Source organism: Mauremys mutica, chromosome 7 (assembly GCF_020497125.1).
Source record: "Mauremys mutica isolate MM-2020 ecotype Southern chromosome 7, ASM2049712v1, whole genome shotgun sequence".
NCBI lineage: Eukaryota > Metazoa > Chordata > Testudines > Geoemydidae > Mauremys > Mauremys mutica.
The window spans coordinates 27,615,291-27,631,748 of NC_059078.1; the positions used below are offsets into that span (position 1 = coordinate 27,615,291).

Sequence of the window (16,458 nt, forward strand, 5' to 3'; positions counted from 1 at the left end):
CATAAGGTGTGAGCACCTTCATAGTTAGTGTAACGTGGGACACTCCCACAGTGAAAGATACAGTTGTATAAAAAGACAGATCTAAGTCTCCCCATTTTTATATGGCTGCCCTCTGCTTTCATAACTATAAGTCCCTTTTAAAGTCTTTGACAAAAACCATTATATTTACATTTTAAAGAGTTTTTAATTCTGCCCCTCCCCCAGTGGTGTCACTAGAGGGCAGAGTTAAGGCTGCATGTGTGCCTTATTTGTGTATTGCTGTATCTTACTATGGATTTCTTTATGTTTTAACCTTAACTCTGAATTTTGTTGTTTTAATGCTTGTTTTGGGGATAATTATAACATTTTTGTAATATAGTTTACCCTTAAGTTACATTAACTCCAGTTTCACCTTTTTTTTTTTGGTCTGGAATTTAAATTAGATGTGCATTATTGTACCATAATGTTTACTACATGTTTAACCTTGAATTAACTCTTGTTGTGTGTGTTTAGCAACAGGACTTGGCATTGCAGAAAGCACAGTGCAAAACCCAGCATGGACAGTATGGAGAGCTCTAATCATAAGCAAGCATAGCCAAAGTTTGAGACATGTTAGTACAGCAAGGCATTGCAAATGTACATGCCACATTCTGATTACGTATTACCATCTTTTAAAGTTCAGTTCATTTTCCTCTACAAATACACTTGGATTACACTGCAAGACACAACCTGCTGGAGAATACAGAATCAGGAGTATCTGCATTTTTGACTGAGCAAATCCTTGAGGGGTGCATCTGAGTCATGGAGGGCACATCAATGAGAGACCCCTTCCTGACACTTTAACAGTGCTGCCTAAGCTGCACATAGATCCACATAGTTGCTGAACAACTGAATTATTTTTGTTTTAGCCTGTCAGATAGGGGAGAGGTAAGCTACATACTTGGCAGTTGCTTAACATGTGCTAGCTTCTTGTGACCATTGCATCTGTGCAGGATCAAGTGCAGAACTTAATAGAATTGAACAGCAGTTTAAAGGTGACCAGGAACACAAAAGGAGGTTTCCCAGTCAGGGGATATAAGTTGCTGTCAGAGAATACAGAGGACAGGCCTCCATTTAGCTCCCAGCAGTCCACAAAAAATCTTGTAGAGCCAGTAGACACTACCTGGGTGCCAAAGTCATCCTTCGGATAACTCCACTGACTAACAAATGCCCTAAACAGAGCTCCACAGTCAAAAAGACCCTCACTAATCTACTTCAGTTTCTTGGATTTAGGAGTGACCAGTTTCACTAGTGCCAGGAACAGATTTTTAGATGATGGAGAGGGGGGGGGGAATAGAAACCTACTAGGTCTGTGGGTGATGGACTGAAGGACAAGTACAAATGTCGTCTATAGCATCTATTCTAGTGTTTTGTTGAGTCTCCTTTCAGAGTTCCCAGCAATGGGGCTTCCACCATTTTTCTTGAGTGATTCTTCCACAGTCTAATAGATCTCAATGTCAAGAAGATATTTATGATCATTAGTATGAATTTTCCTTTTTTAATGTATTCCTTTACACCTAGTTATATCCCCTTGGACCATACTAATTCCTCTCTTTTCTTGGAGAAATGCAACCAGAACTGAAGGTGTGGGAACAGGGGTTGATACAGTCTGCTGCTCAAAGGCAGGGGCGGCTCTAGGAATTTGGCAGGGGGCGCGCTGCCAGTCGCCGGTCCCGTGGCTCTGGGGGACCTCTTGCAGACGTGCCTGTGGAGGGCGCGCTGGTCCCACGGCTCCGGTGGAGCATCCGCAGGACCAGCGAACCCTCTGCAGTCATGCCTGCGGGAGGTCCACCCGAGCCGCGGGACCAGCGAACCCTCTGCAGTCATGCCTGCGGGAGGTCCGCCGGAGCCGCGGGACCAGCGCACCCTCTGCAGTCATGCCTGCAGGAGGTCCGCTGGTCCCGCGGCTCCGGTGGACCTCCCGCAGGCATGACTGCGGGAGGTCCGCCGGAGCCGCCTGCCACCCTGATGGCAAAATGCCGCCCCAAGCGCGCGCTTGGCGCGCTGGGGTCTGAAGCCGGCCCTGCTCAAAGGATACAGACATTCTACTAACTCCTATCTGCCTCGGAAAGGATGGAATCACTTTTAATGAGGTAAGTGGGTTCCTCGAGTTCAGAGGTTTTGCAACTTTACTGTTTTGTCAAGTGTATAATTCTCTCTGCTCATTTCTCAGCATTGCTTTGATTTAACAATGGCAAGGACCATAGGAGGTTGTCACCTTCCTTGGCAGTATGGAGCTTGGATCATCTGCTGGGATCATCTGGGCATGTCTCACCTGATCAGTTCCCTGCCATTGCAGTACACTGGTGACCCCTTGGTCTCTCCTGTTCTTTGTCTGGGGCTCATAGCAGTTTCATCCCCTAGGGACTGAAATGCTAACCCAAGTTATTGGACTCAGTATTGGAGTATCTGGGTGAAATTTAATGGCCTGTGTTACACAGGAGGTCAACTTGATGATCTAATGGTCCCTTCTGGCCTTAAACTCTATGAAACTATGAAATAAAAAATAATAAGAATACTTATTCTTATTCTAGCGTTCTACATCTTCAGAGCTCTTTACAACTAATAACTAATTTACTATTTTGTTAGCAGGCTCCTCACTACTGAATATAAGAAATCATGGGATTTCATAAGCAGGAGTAGGTGAACATTTACATAAAAATAGTTTACTATATAAAATACATCTTATCTTGTAAACAGCCCAAATATTGCATTATCTGGTATTAATCAAAATGCACTGTGAAAAGAACAAACCAATATGAACAAAGCTGGTAGAAGAGTTTTTGTTATGCTTAATCCTCAGCTGGAAATGCAAAGTTTATGTACAGATTCTTACTGTAGCAGAAATTCACTGGTATATGTCAGGGCTAGTCAACAAGTGACTTATGGCTGTTGTTCATTGCATGACACTTTCAAGCTTCTTATGATGGCTATAAAATGTATATAGCTCTAAAGAAGTGTTTTATACATTTCTAATTATTCTTCATGATTCATTCTCCATTTGTCACCCAGACAGCACCAGGTAAACATAAACCCTAGTTTTACTGCTGCTTTGCCGGAGTAATCTTCAAAGATCTAAAAGTTGAGTAGCCCTGATGTATGGTCTTAATAATCAGTACACAAACTGTACATTCAAATACCAATTCTGAACTCATGCATAGGTAATACATTTAAGCAAGCATATTTATGCCTTTCTGAGTATTTGAATGTATGCCCAAGATAAGATAAAATGCAAAGTATCTTAGACTATAAATAAACGCAAGATATCTTGCAAGTCCTGTTGCAAGAAAATAGTTGTCTACTATTTTAGCTCTATGAATATAGTTCAGCAAGAGAAATGAGAAAATCCATGCTCCCTCTTTAAAAGATTTATGATCTTTTTGGAAATGCCAGAACAAGGAGGAGGAAAGCTCATGCGCAGTGAATTATTTTTCCCTTTTCTGACAAACTGTAAGTGTAAAAAAGGGTAAAAAATGAATTATTAAATTGATGTGATGATAAAAAGTAGCTTCTACATGCACCCAAAGGTCAAAGATAACCAATCAAAACTATAAGATATTGTCAAATTAAAAAATCCTTTGGTTTGAAAGAGTTTAGCTTTGATCGTTTAGGGAAAAGGTGGAGAACACTTCAAGTGCCTTTTCTTGGCAGGTGACACACAAGGAAAATCCTTTTAAACAAACTTCTTTATAAACCTGTTACCTTCAAAATGATCTCAAATGTAAACATACTAGTGAAGACATAATCTGCATACCCTAGGATCTGGAAGGTAAACAAAAAGTTACAAACATTATTGCTAAAGCTGCTGTTGAGCTAACAAGGATCAATTAACAATTCATTACCTTTAACAGGATTTCAACAGTAAAGATGGCTGTGAAAGCATAGTCAAAGTAACCAAGTATCTGCAAGGTATAATATGTGCCACAGTAAGAAATCCATCTATAAATAAATATTTACAATTTAGATCACATGCACAAAAATACCTACTTTAATTTAAGAATTTAGTTGGGAAATGTAGGCAAAGTAATTTAAACTTTTAGCTGCTGTGTAACAATTTTTTGTTTAATTTAAAGATCATTAGAAGCCACTAAGTTCAAAGTGAGATTTCTTCTATCATAAAATGATGGGACCAAATATGTAATATTTTCTTTCATTCAGACCTTTCTCCTAGGGCCCTACCAAATTCACAGCCATGAAAAATGCGTCACGGACCCTGAAATCTGATCTCCCCCGTGAAATCTGGTCTTTTATGTATATAGTACACAGATGTCACATGGGAAACCAGCATTTCTCAAACAGGATGTCCTGACCCAAAAGGGGGCTATAAGGGGTTGCAAAGTTACTGTAGGGGGGTCATGGTATTGCCACCTTTACTTCTGTGCTGCTTTCAGAGCTAGATGGCCGGAGAGCGGTGGCTGCTGGTCAAGTGCCCAGCTCTGAAGGCAGCACCCTGTCACCAGCAGCGCAGAAGTAAGGGTAGCAATATTGAGACTCCCCTACAATAACCTTGCAACCGTTCCCCACAACATCCTTTTGGGTCAGGACACCTATAGTTACAACACCTTGGAATATCAAATTGAAATATCTGGGGGAGGGATAGCTCAGTGGTTTGAGCATTGGCCTGCTAAACCCAGGGTTATGAGTTTAATCCTTGAGGGGGCCACTTAGGGATCTGGGGCAAAAATCTGTCTAGGGATTGGTCCTGCTTTGAGCAGGGGGTTGGACTAGATGATCTCCTTAGGTCCTCTCCAACCCTGATATTTTATGAAATGTATGATTTTTAAAATCCTATGACTGTGAAATTGACCAAAATGGACTGTGAATTTGGTAGGGCCCTACCTATCAGCTTTCAGATGTTCTTTCTTCTGATTCTAATATACTTTACAGGCTCTTACTCAAACAAAATCTTATTAATAATGTACTTTTCCCATCACAGTATTGCATTGAAAAATTAGACTGTCGTATACTTTGTCAGATTTACTAAATCAGTCTAAATATTGCTATGTGTATTTTGTTGCTGTGGTAGGCGGTATGTGCTGGCTACAGGATCACATAGCAAAATTAATGAATAAGTAAATTACCTAAAATCTACTAATGCATTTACTTTTTCTCTTGTATTTTGGAGTATACAACTGTGAGTAATTTATGGAAAATTAAATAAAAATAACAGTAGAGTCAAAGGTGATGTGCAGAGTTTTCAGAATGACCTTGGGTGAAATCCTCACTCCACTGACGTCAATGGGAGCTTTGCCATAGATTTCAAGACAGTGAGGATTTCACCCCTGTAAGGAAAACAGTGCACTTATCTTTAGCACCTACCCAAGGCAAGTAACATGCAATCCAACATGTGTAGTTCCCTTGAAAGGAAAACTAAACTACCGATTTGTTCTTCTGGTCAGAAAGATGGTGCCAGTGATCAGCAGCTAAGGAAATGGCAGGAAAAATTCAATAATGGACAACAGGGAAAAGGGTGCCCATATTAGATTAGACCAAGGGAAATCTACTTTTCATTTTCAGCCAAAGCTCAGATGCTTCTGGTTCCTGCAATAGCTGAAAAAATATAAATAGTAAAGCCCTTCAACAAAGACTGGCAACAGACCTATTCTAAAATATCGAAGGAAGTATTGCAAACCATTACACTACAGCATAACAACAGTGTTTTATTTTGTTTTCAGATTTTGCCTTCTGAACGTTAGCAATGGAAGGAAGAGGTCACCAAGTGCCACTTTTCCCCCTCAGTATATCTGTGCTGGAGCTAGGCAAAACACCGGGGGTAGCACATTTTTTGCCGGTCAGCTAGCACACAGAGAAAGTATGGCCTGCTGGGTCAGAGATATAGCCAACTCAGGCTGCCCCTCTTCCTGCATTCTTATTAATATAATGGGCTATGATAGCATAGGTACAGACAGCATGGTTGTCACTGGGACTCAAACCCAGGACATTCACACCAAAAGCACAGGACTCTACTAATTGAGTTAAGAACATAAGAATGGCCATACTGGGTCAGACCAAAGGTCCATCCAGCCCAGTATCCTGTCTGCCAACAGTGGCCAATGCCAAGTGCCCCAGAGGGAGTGAACCTAACAGGCAATGATCAAGTGATCTCTCTCTGCCATCCATCTCCACCCTCTAACAAACAGAGGCTAGAGACACCATTCCTTACCCATCCTGGCTAACAGCCATTAATCGACTTAACCTCCATGAATTTATCTAGTTCTCTTTTAAACCCTGTTTTAGTCCTGGCCTTCACAACCTCCTCAGGCAAGGATTTCCACAGGTTGACTGTGCGCTGTGTAAAGAACTTCCTTTTATTTGTTTTAAACCTGCTGCCCATTAATTTCATTTGGTGGCACCTAGTTCTTATATTATGGGAACAAGTATATAACTTTTCCTTATTCACTTACTCCACACCATTCATGATTTTATATACCTCTATCATATCCCCTCCACCCCCACCCCTTAGTCTCCTCTTTTCCAAGTAACTCCTTCAACTTTGAGCAGAAGGCTTCCATAGTCACATGGGTCAGCCTCTAAAAGGAGATGTGATCCTGTGCATGAAGCCCCATTAACAAAGCTTGCGCTGAACAGATCTGAGGCCTGCTGTAATTCAAGACCCAGCTTGAGAGCCATTTAGAATGAGCTGGGCCCTAGTTGTAGAGCTATCATCTCCAGCAGCAAGGATCAAACTTCTCAGCACTTTCTGGACCTTCAGCTTTCAAACCACAAGTCCCTACCACGTGAGCTAACAGAACAGCACCAGTTGCTGTCGTTAATTAGAAGGTTCTTTTACTCACTGGGGCCAGCCACTGGTGGGAAACATGGTTGCATGCATTAGGTCAATGTAGAATCCAGAGGCAGGAGTATGGGCGCAACACACTGCACATATCTGCCACAAGGGCAAGGAGCACACCTGTCCCCACCTCCACTTCCCTCAGGCATTCTGCCTGTGTGTCCCTGCACAGGGATAATCCTTTACAGCCTGTCAGCACTCTTCTAGCTGCAAAAGACAGTATTCAGCCCTTCAAACTGTTCCCAGAGTAAGTCTCATACTGTGGGTGGCACTCAAGGATTTGCGACTTGCTGTCTCTTCCTTATCTGTTATTTATACGAATATACTTAACCAGATTGTATAGATAGGAAAAGCACATATCTCCACTGAATATTTTATGAGGGAATACAAGTATGCGTGTTCTGACCTCATTTTACCTCTAAGCAAAGTTAAGGTTTTTTTAAACATTTTTTTCTTTCTAATGTTAAGCGCTAAGTTCTGTGGGCCACACAGCAACTCCACCCCCCTCCGGGTTTCAGAGCCCAGGCTCTCACCCGAAACTGAATATTTACACTGCTATTTTTAGCCCCATAGCATAGACCCCATAAGCCCCAGTCAGTTGACCAGGGCTGTGAGACTCTCTGCTGCAAGTCTTTATTTGCAGTGTAGATGCGGACAGGGCCTCTATTCAATCCCACTCTGATCCTGCCCCATCTTCCTTCTGCAGGGTCTGAGGAGACTATTGCAACCACAGAGTAGCCTCTGTACGTCAGACTACATGCAAGAGAAAGAGGGGGCCTGGTGATACAAGTTCAGTCATAGCAACCCAAAATTCCCTATACAAAATTCCTTATAGGGTTGCTTCTTTACATTTCTTCTTCATAACAACAATTTCATACTTTTATAAAGTTGATAGGAAGCTGAGGGGCTTCTTCTTTATGTCACCACTAATACTGGATATGCAGCAGTGCTGAAATGTTAGGAGATATGATATTGGGCCTGAGTATACATTCCTTGTACCTAACTCAGTTTGTAGAAGGTCACCCATCACCATGGTATATAAGTGCCAGGCAAAGCTCCTGTAGAACTCAAGAGTACAGAGTACTCAAGATGGCTACAGTGTTGTTTCAGCTATAGGGAGTCATTTTTAGGTAACATGGTTATTTACTTAACAAATGAGCTACACTTTTGTTGGATTGTAGCTCACCCAACCATTTATACATGGGAGCCTTAAGGGTGCCTAGAATTATAGTGATTTTTTTTGTTTACTCTGTGATTACTGTTTTAAAATTATTTAAGTAGAAAAATATATGTATAAATCACATCTAGCCTAACCACTTTGTAGTGGTTATTTCAGACATTTAAGATGAATACAGCAGAAGTTTTATATTTCTGAATTTGAAAGAAAGAAAGAAAGAAAGAAAGAATTTCTCAAGTTGACCATTAAAAATCAGACTGCAACTGCTGAACAGTATTACTTTGTTAATGTATGAATATCTTCATACACAGAAATGATAGGGCTGTCCGTATGTCTGTGGATTCATCATAAGATAACTCTTGCATAGATGAAAGAAGTGGGAGAACAGGAGAAAAGAGATTTCTATTCATAGATGAATTGCATACCAATGTATGTAACACGTGGCTCTCCAAAAACAGATACATTTCTACCTAGTACCTTTTTCTTTCGTTGTCAGGGTGTATAATGTACATTTATAAGCTGAAAATATATTCAAAATCAGATTCAAATAACAACACTTTTTTAAAATGAATTAAAACATTCTGCTTTTCATGTCAAATTTTTTAAATTAAATTGTTGATTTGATTTTTTTTTATTTACATGTGGCCTGATCCTGCCACCAATACTCAGATCAGACCCATAACATCAACACAGATAAAAAGTAAAATTCATTTAGGATTAAAATATGCTCTCTCTGTTCCATGCATTACTTTTTAAAGGGATCCATGCTAATTAGTACACGTAGTATAAATAGTATTGTATTCTTTGTAAAACTGTAAAATACTTAACATTTTACTATGTGTAGCGAGCAAAAAAAAAAATCAAATATATATAGACTAGTTAAACTGTGCTATCATGTAGGTCTACACTATAAAAATAAGCATATTCCAAACATAACGATTACTTATTAGTCAGGAGGAAGGCATAATAAGTTAAAAATTTGTTATGTAGACTCATCTACGTATTTTTGCTTACGTTATTTCGAAAAGAGTGACTGCGAATTGGGTCTTCTGCCGCTAGGGAAACACTGCTGAGCATGATGAAGACAAGGATGAGGTTTGTAAAGATGTGGTGGTTGATCAGCCTGTGGCATCCCACTCGAATTCTGAAAAAGAGACAGAAAAATATGCATGTGTAAATAATTTATAGCAGGCAGAGCTCACAAAGAGCAAGTATTCTAAACTTCTCTGCTAAGATTATGGTAACAATTCTAAAGGCAGGGCTAGATTTGGCTTTCAGATATACCAAGGTAAATCCAGAGCAACTGCTCTGATTTAAACTTTGGTAAAGGATTTCAGAATCTGGCCCATAGACTTTGAGGCTAGGATTGTCAAAGGAGTCTAAGGGTACATCTTCACTACCCGCCGGATCGGCGGGTAGCAATCGATTTCTCGGAGTTCGATATATCGCGTCTCATCTAGACGCGATATATCGAACCCCGAACACGCTCCCGTCGACTCCGGAACTCCACCGGAGCGAGTGGCGGTAGCGGAGTCGACGGGGGAGCCGCGGACGTCGATCCCGCGCCGTGAAGACGGATAAGTAATTCGAGCTAAGGTACTTTGACTTCAGCTACGCTATTCACGTAGCTGAAGTTGCGTACCTTAGATCGACCCCCCCCCCATGTAGACCAGGCCTAAGGGAGTTAGGTTCCCAGTTCCCACTGATTTTCAATGGGATTTTGATGCCTAACTCCTCTACATTTCTTTTAAAACCCCAGTATTGGGCCCCACTGTGCACATGCAAAGGGGTCCATGCTAACAGATATTCCTATGCAGGAGTGAAGCCTTAAATTCAGGCTCAATGAGAAAGGCTTAATTTTAGGCTCAATGAGTCTGAGCCAACTCTCATTAAAGCCAATGCAAGTATTCCTAAATTGACGTTGTAGGAGTTGGACTGGGCTCAGTGTCTCATTTAGATACTTCAGGGCTCTATTCAAATCAGAATTTCCTAATGAGGCTACCAGCTGTTTCAAGATTGTACTTGCTACTAGGAAGCCACCACGTAATGCTGATTTCAGCTTTACACAAGATTAGTCATAGGACCCAATTCGGGTCTCATTCCAGCTGAACACTTCATTAGAGTTACTCCATATTTACATCAGTGGGAAAGCAGAATCAGCAGAATGAAATCGTTTTGAAAGCTTCCCATGAGAAGTTAGTGGGTTTTTAAGTAATCTAGTCTCCTGTTAGTAAATAGAGGATTTCTGTATATTCTGGTACTGCTAATTACCTTCCATGACAATAGAAGCTACCTACTTTACTTAGAGAAAGAAAAGCCACAAACTAATCCTACAGTCCCTTTGCAAGCAAAAGTCCCCCCCCCCAGTCAAGATGATTTTTGGTGTGTGTGAGGATAGTAAAATAATGACTTTGGGGTATTGACGTCAACAGGATCTGTGGGTGTTCAGCATCATTGCAAATCTGGTCTTAATGTCTGAAGAGCTCTATTTATTATTAAATTTAAGTTGAATGTGTGTAAGTTTTAAACTATTTAGTTTCAATAACTTTATTTTTTAGTGATTTTTGTCTTTTTGTGAAAAGTGCTGCTTGACAGGTCTGGAGACTGAAGTCGTTTATTAACTGAATCGATACAAGAAGGTTAGCAGTTGAATAAACTGCCACACACAAACACTGTTCCACAAATGTTCCTCAAACTTGACCTGGAAGGACCTCTAGTGGTGAGATGGTAACTCTGTTCCCAAGCCAAGTCATTCTTTAACCTGTATGCTGAGACTACCGATGAGATTGCTAATTGTGTTGATGGTTTTATGACATGGACTCTACTCATTTCATATGCACAATCGAACAACCACTAGATAGTCATAGTTTCCATCGGCTAACAAAACAGCTTTCTTCACTACTGCCCAAGTCTGGAATCATATCTAGAGATGAAAGGCTCTATATCCCAATCACAATTCCCTAAGCATCCAGGTTTTATTGTTTTTATTTTTATTTTTTTTATTTGTCTTTGCTTTCATTGTTTTCTTCAATGCTGAATTTTGGAAAATACCACCATACCAGTGAGGACCAAATTCATTTATTTAATGAATTATATAAGGTCCAATCTTGCTCCCATTTAAGTCAATGGGAGTTCTGCCTTGGACTTCAATGAGGGCAGAATTAGCTCTTCAGTGATGAAGCCCCAAGGCACAGAAGTGGTATTTATAAGGGTGATATTTACGGGTTGGTGCTGCTGAAAATGAAGAAGGCGCTCCCTTCAGGAATCGGTGTAATCTTCTCCTTCATATTTAATTCAGATATTCTTCGGGGACGTGGGCCAACTGGTACCTCTGGTTCATCTTCCTCATCTTCCTCATCTTCACCTACTTTAAATTAAACACTTTTTTACTACAAAATAAAAAAGATTAAATTTTTGTTCATAACAATATACAATTATTGCTTGTATTAAAATATATATTCAACAGATGGTATTAAAAATCTGTTAATTAATACATGAACATTCCCATAGGTGTCAGGGACATATCTTTCATTAATCAATTTACACACCAAAGGGACTCTTTATAGAGCTTTTCATGGTCATTTAGTGCCTAATTTCTATTGAAAGGCAGTGCAGTGAGTCAAAGTCCTTACCACATCTCAGATGGAGAGCTGTAGTGGCTTTAGGTTCATTTTTGCAATGATTGGTGGCTTTTCCTCCACCCATCCCATAACCTCTCACTTTCCTGTATATAAAGTCCAAGTAAATGGACTCTGCACAATGGTGGATGTTAATGCCACTCACCTGCCACAGTGGGTGCAAAACCAGATGGGCAGTGATTGGGACAGCCCCATTAGAAAGGGAAAGGACAGCACATGCTGAAAGTGACCCCTCCCCTCTCCAGAACCGCTATCCACACATTGGTCAGCAGGGGGAGGTAAGGAGCTGATTGGTCCGTCATTCTCTCCTTTCATTAATTTAAACCCTACCCTGGGGTATGTGGAGCTCTATTTCAGCAGCCCAATCTCCACTTCCTGTAGATGTAGTTTTGGGACTGTGTTTGCAGATGCTTCAGGTCTGACCAAGTGCCTGTTTTGGGGGTCAGGAAGGAATATTTTTTCCCATTGGGGCCAAACTGGCAGAGACCTGGTAGGTCTTGTCACCTTCCTCACATCATCCTCGAAGCACAGTTAGATTTAATAGGAATAGAATTCAGTCATTAGTGGTAGTACTTAGTAGGGATGTTTGTTAGTTGCAACTAGTGGACCATTAGCCTTGGTGAAAAGGCTAAAAAGGATGGTTCCCAGAAGTATAAGACCGAGGATTTTGCTGATAGACCTTGCACTCATGGGATAGGAGGATACCTTGTTGCCTTCATAGGTCAAGGTTCCCCCCATTTTAATACCATCTGTCCCCTTCCTGGGATGTGTGAAATGATTCAGAAGAGCAGGCTGAGTCCTAGGCTAGGCTGAGGAGAATCTATCCCAAACTGTGGGTTATATGATAGGAGCCCTCCAACCCCTGCACTGGAACCACTTAAAATGCCTGGTAGGTGGGAGTATGGGTAACAAGGTGGATAGTGTCCCTCTCCTGTGTTAAGTTTAATAAAACTGCAGCCTGTCACTTAACATCCCTGCGTCTGTCCTCACTTGCCAATGTGTCTAGATCAAGTGTTCACAGAGCGGGTGGGAGGTAGTAAGAGTATGTAACAGCTCTACAGCTGGTGAGACAGAAGCAACCTGATTTTTGACTGAAATGTGTGTTAGCAGGAAACCATCAGAAGTGCCTAAGATGACAGGGCCTGAATAGCATTCTCTCTGAAACATTCCTTGCCATCTATCCATTTCAATGAAGTTCCAGATTCTGCCCCAAATACAGAGACGTATTATTAGAGTAGCCATCAGACTGACTATTTTAATGATCTTACTTTATGTGTACTATCTAAATGGGCTGCAGAAAAAGCAATAGCACTGCATTCTACAGGCCAATATAACTGCTGGCATCAGAGGATCTAACTCCACTGACTTTAAAGGAACTGAATCAAGACAAGGTAATGGGAAATGTGACCCTACATTTCTATTTCACTGTACTGACTTAAACATGTTTATAGTCTTGCTGGCATACCTGGTACATCACAAGGTGGATAGGGGTCTTTGTCCTCATCTTCTCCTTCTCGATATTCAGCAATTGTAACCTATGGCAATGGTAAAGAGACACTTCAGAAGAAAATTAAACTTCAGCATTTAATCGGTGCATTTAGATGATCCAAAAAACAAAACGTACAAATTATTCAATACCGGAGAAGCCAGGTACATGCTTCCTCTCTGAATGTATCAACAGAGCCACGATGGTTGATCACTTTGGAAGTGGGCAAGAGGAGAAAGCTGTAAACGTCTATTTTTGAACCCCCATGTACATTTTTGTGATACTACACTTAGGCAAAAAGACCTGCAGCATGTAATAGGGATAAAACCAGTAGGGTTCTATGGAAATTACATGGAGTGGTTTGAAAATTCTATAGGAAGTTTATCATTCAGTATTGCCTTCTAAAGGACTTTTCCAGCAGAAATCTACCAAGAGCCTAAAGCTACAGGTTATGCTAAAACTGACAATGTTAACTTACTCTATGCTCTAAAACTTCTCCCCCCAGCGAAGTTGTAGGGGATCAGGAGGAGCAGATACAGTCATTCTGCCAGGAGCTATGCATCCATAGGAACGGTTGGGGCCATTGAGGTGGTCTGAAACTGCGTGGATCTCATGTGAACAGCAGGTTCTGGTCCCAACCCTTTGCAAGTTCTGTGAGAATGAAAACCCTGTGTGCACTGACAGTTTCCTGTCCCTTATGTGGGAGAAAAACACTTAGAAGAAAATGTGGCCCTAAAAAATAAATCACATAGTGCACATCTGTGTTGAAAAGAACTTATTAGCATAAAGAAGAGAGACACTTTTTAACAGGATAAAATATTTTTATAGAAATAAACACCTTATTATCCTTGGCCTTCTTTTGGTCACCTTCTGATTTGTCACCTTTTTTATTTTCCAGACTCTCTTTTCTAAAAGAAAGAAAAACAAAAACAAACAACAAACGCCATTAAGTAAAGAACAAAGACTGATGAAAGAATGATTGTTAACTGATTCAAACCACTCTATTAACATTGAAGAGATCATGCCTACGGAAATATAGGTACTTGATTTGAAGGGACATTTACAGAGAAGACATGCCACATACAAAGGTAATAAAGAGTGTTTCATCCCAGTGCGCTAGATTCATTCAACAGATTATCCTTTTAAAAATAACTCAAGAAACGAATCCCTTAAAAATGCAATGCATGGTCTTTATAGGAATACTAAGGGATAAACTGTGCTCTTGGATTCATGCACACAACTCTTATGGTTTCCATGGGACTACAGTGACTTTAGTGGAAGATTTTCTTGTTGTCTATGTAAAGTTTTCAGAATTGGTCTGAACAGAAGTTGCACATATACATCTAGGGAGACAATCATGTTCTAATTGCACAATGAATCCTACATTCCAATGTTTAAACCTCAGATGGATTATCACCATTCATTCCATCATCCCAAATCTTTGGACAAGTTTAAATTAAAATCACATTAATTTGGTCTTTGTTAACAAGTATGGTATCTTCTTTCCTTTTCTCTTAAATTAATAATCTATGAACCCTGTCAAGATAATCAAATAAAGAAATCAACACACTGGTAAGTGGGTGAATACTGAACTCGCATCCAGCACCCCAGTGCTATTTTACCTGGCATTCTTTTTCCTCTGCTTTTCTTCTGCTTCTTCTTTCTGAGCTGTATTCAGGCTTTCCGCATCTGCCAGGTTATCCACAGCAATGGCCAAAAAGACATTTAGCAAGATATCTGATTCAAATAATCTTAAGGACATTATGCATTATCACACTGTGTTTGGTTTATTCCTTATCAGTATGAAAAAATGACAGTGTGAGAGACATGAAACCCATGTTCCCAAACTAAGTATATAACTTTACAGAGTTGGATGTACTGCTTATAATACCTTTATTTACTGGGCTAAATTAATGCCTGCTGTAACTGCATTTAAACCAACAGAGTTACGCTAGTGATGCTTTAAGCCCGTTGATTCCATCACAACAAGAATATACAGCAGACTTCCGAACAAAAGACTTGTAATTTATAAAGTGAATTTTTGAAAGGAAATGAAATTGAAGTTTACATGGGTTTAGACAAGTTCCACTTACTACATAATGTTTTTAGATACTAATTCAGATACTTCAAAAAGTTGATTTTTATACTGCAGTGTTTTCCATATGTGCTACATTCCATGTCAAGTTCTGTACTTCAGCCCATATCAATGAAGTGTCAATATCATTAGAAGCAGCATAAAAATAGAGTAAAAAGAAGTTTAATATTTTTGCCATATCTATTGGCTCCTAAACTTTTCAGTACTAACTTGTGTCTAGGAGAACTGTATGCTAGCTTACTAGAGTTTTGGGTAGCCACTGAAAGATGCCGTACTGGGGACAAAGGAGAGCTTTTGGAAGGTCGGGGGCATGCAGGGTGAACACTTTTGTGGAACTAGTCCCAAACAGCTCATATTCCTACTGTTAGGATCCCCCTGCAATGTAACATGTATTCCCTAATGTGACCCACTTCTATCCACTGTCATTTGTTCAGAAACTGTCAGAAATAACAAGGTGGAATCAGGGAGGGAATAGGACATTACTGGCATGGAGTTCAGAGCACTTCTGTGGATCAGGATGGGAGTGCTAGCCAAAAGAAGACAAGCAGACAGAATGAGGTTGTCTGTCAACTTGAGGAGGAAGGAGCAAATGTGCTGGTTCCTGTCAGAGTGGTGAGATGGTGATGCCTAGGGAGCTGGCAGGGGTCTGATTTGCTTAGGGAAAGTAGAGAAAGGGAATTTCTTCTTCTTCCCATTTAGAAGAAATGTAGTACAGAAAATGTGCATATCTGTTCACAGCTATTCACTCAGTTACACAAAGGGCAGGTATGTGTCCTAAGTGTCATAATGGTTCAGTCCTCTTTATGCACACATTCACTGCTCTATTCAGAAATGCTTACAGTGAATGCCAGTGTCACTTGTAGCCATGAAAGGATACAGTTACCACAGATGAAGAGGATAATGAAGTATATACAGACGACCATTCCTGATGACGATGGGCCACCATATGCCATAATCCCATCATACATCACAGCATTCCAGTCTTCACCTGTTAGAATCTAACAAGCAAATTCATCTTTACTGACTCAACAGTCAAAAGACTGAAAGAGGATTGTTTCCTCTGTCCACAACACACACAGCCATTTTCTATAACATGAAAATGTTAACTGATCTATCTGTATAGGATGCTTTATATAGTAAACACGGCAGTAATCTGTTTGTTGTTATACAATATTTTAATATTTCCATTTAAATAAGCATCTCTTGGTTTAGCTTTACCAGTTTTTATCTATATGAAGCATTTATGCCAATGAA

General features: G+C 40.3%; 1 protein-coding gene across 2 annotated transcripts in view; it reads right to left on the reverse strand.

Moving 5' to 3' along the window:
- Positions 1-16,458, reverse strand: part of CACNA1D (calcium voltage-gated channel subunit alpha1 D) — a 419,514-nt gene that overhangs the window by 114,439 nt on the left and 288,617 nt on the right. For both annotated transcript variants that reach the window (XM_045024186.1, XM_045024187.1), the window contains exons 15-21: positions 16,082-16,202; positions 14,732-14,846; positions 13,948-14,017; positions 13,089-13,158; positions 11,208-11,352; positions 9,000-9,129; positions 3,861-3,920 (exon numbers count right to left, since the gene is read on the reverse strand). In XM_045024186.1, coding sequence (XP_044880121.1) covers positions 3,861-3,920; positions 9,000-9,129; positions 11,208-11,352; positions 13,089-13,158; positions 13,948-14,017; positions 14,732-14,846; positions 16,082-16,202 — 711 coding nt within the window. The remainder of the gene's footprint in view (positions 1-3,860; positions 3,921-8,999; positions 9,130-11,207; positions 11,353-13,088; positions 13,159-13,947; positions 14,018-14,731; positions 14,847-16,081; positions 16,203-16,458) is intronic.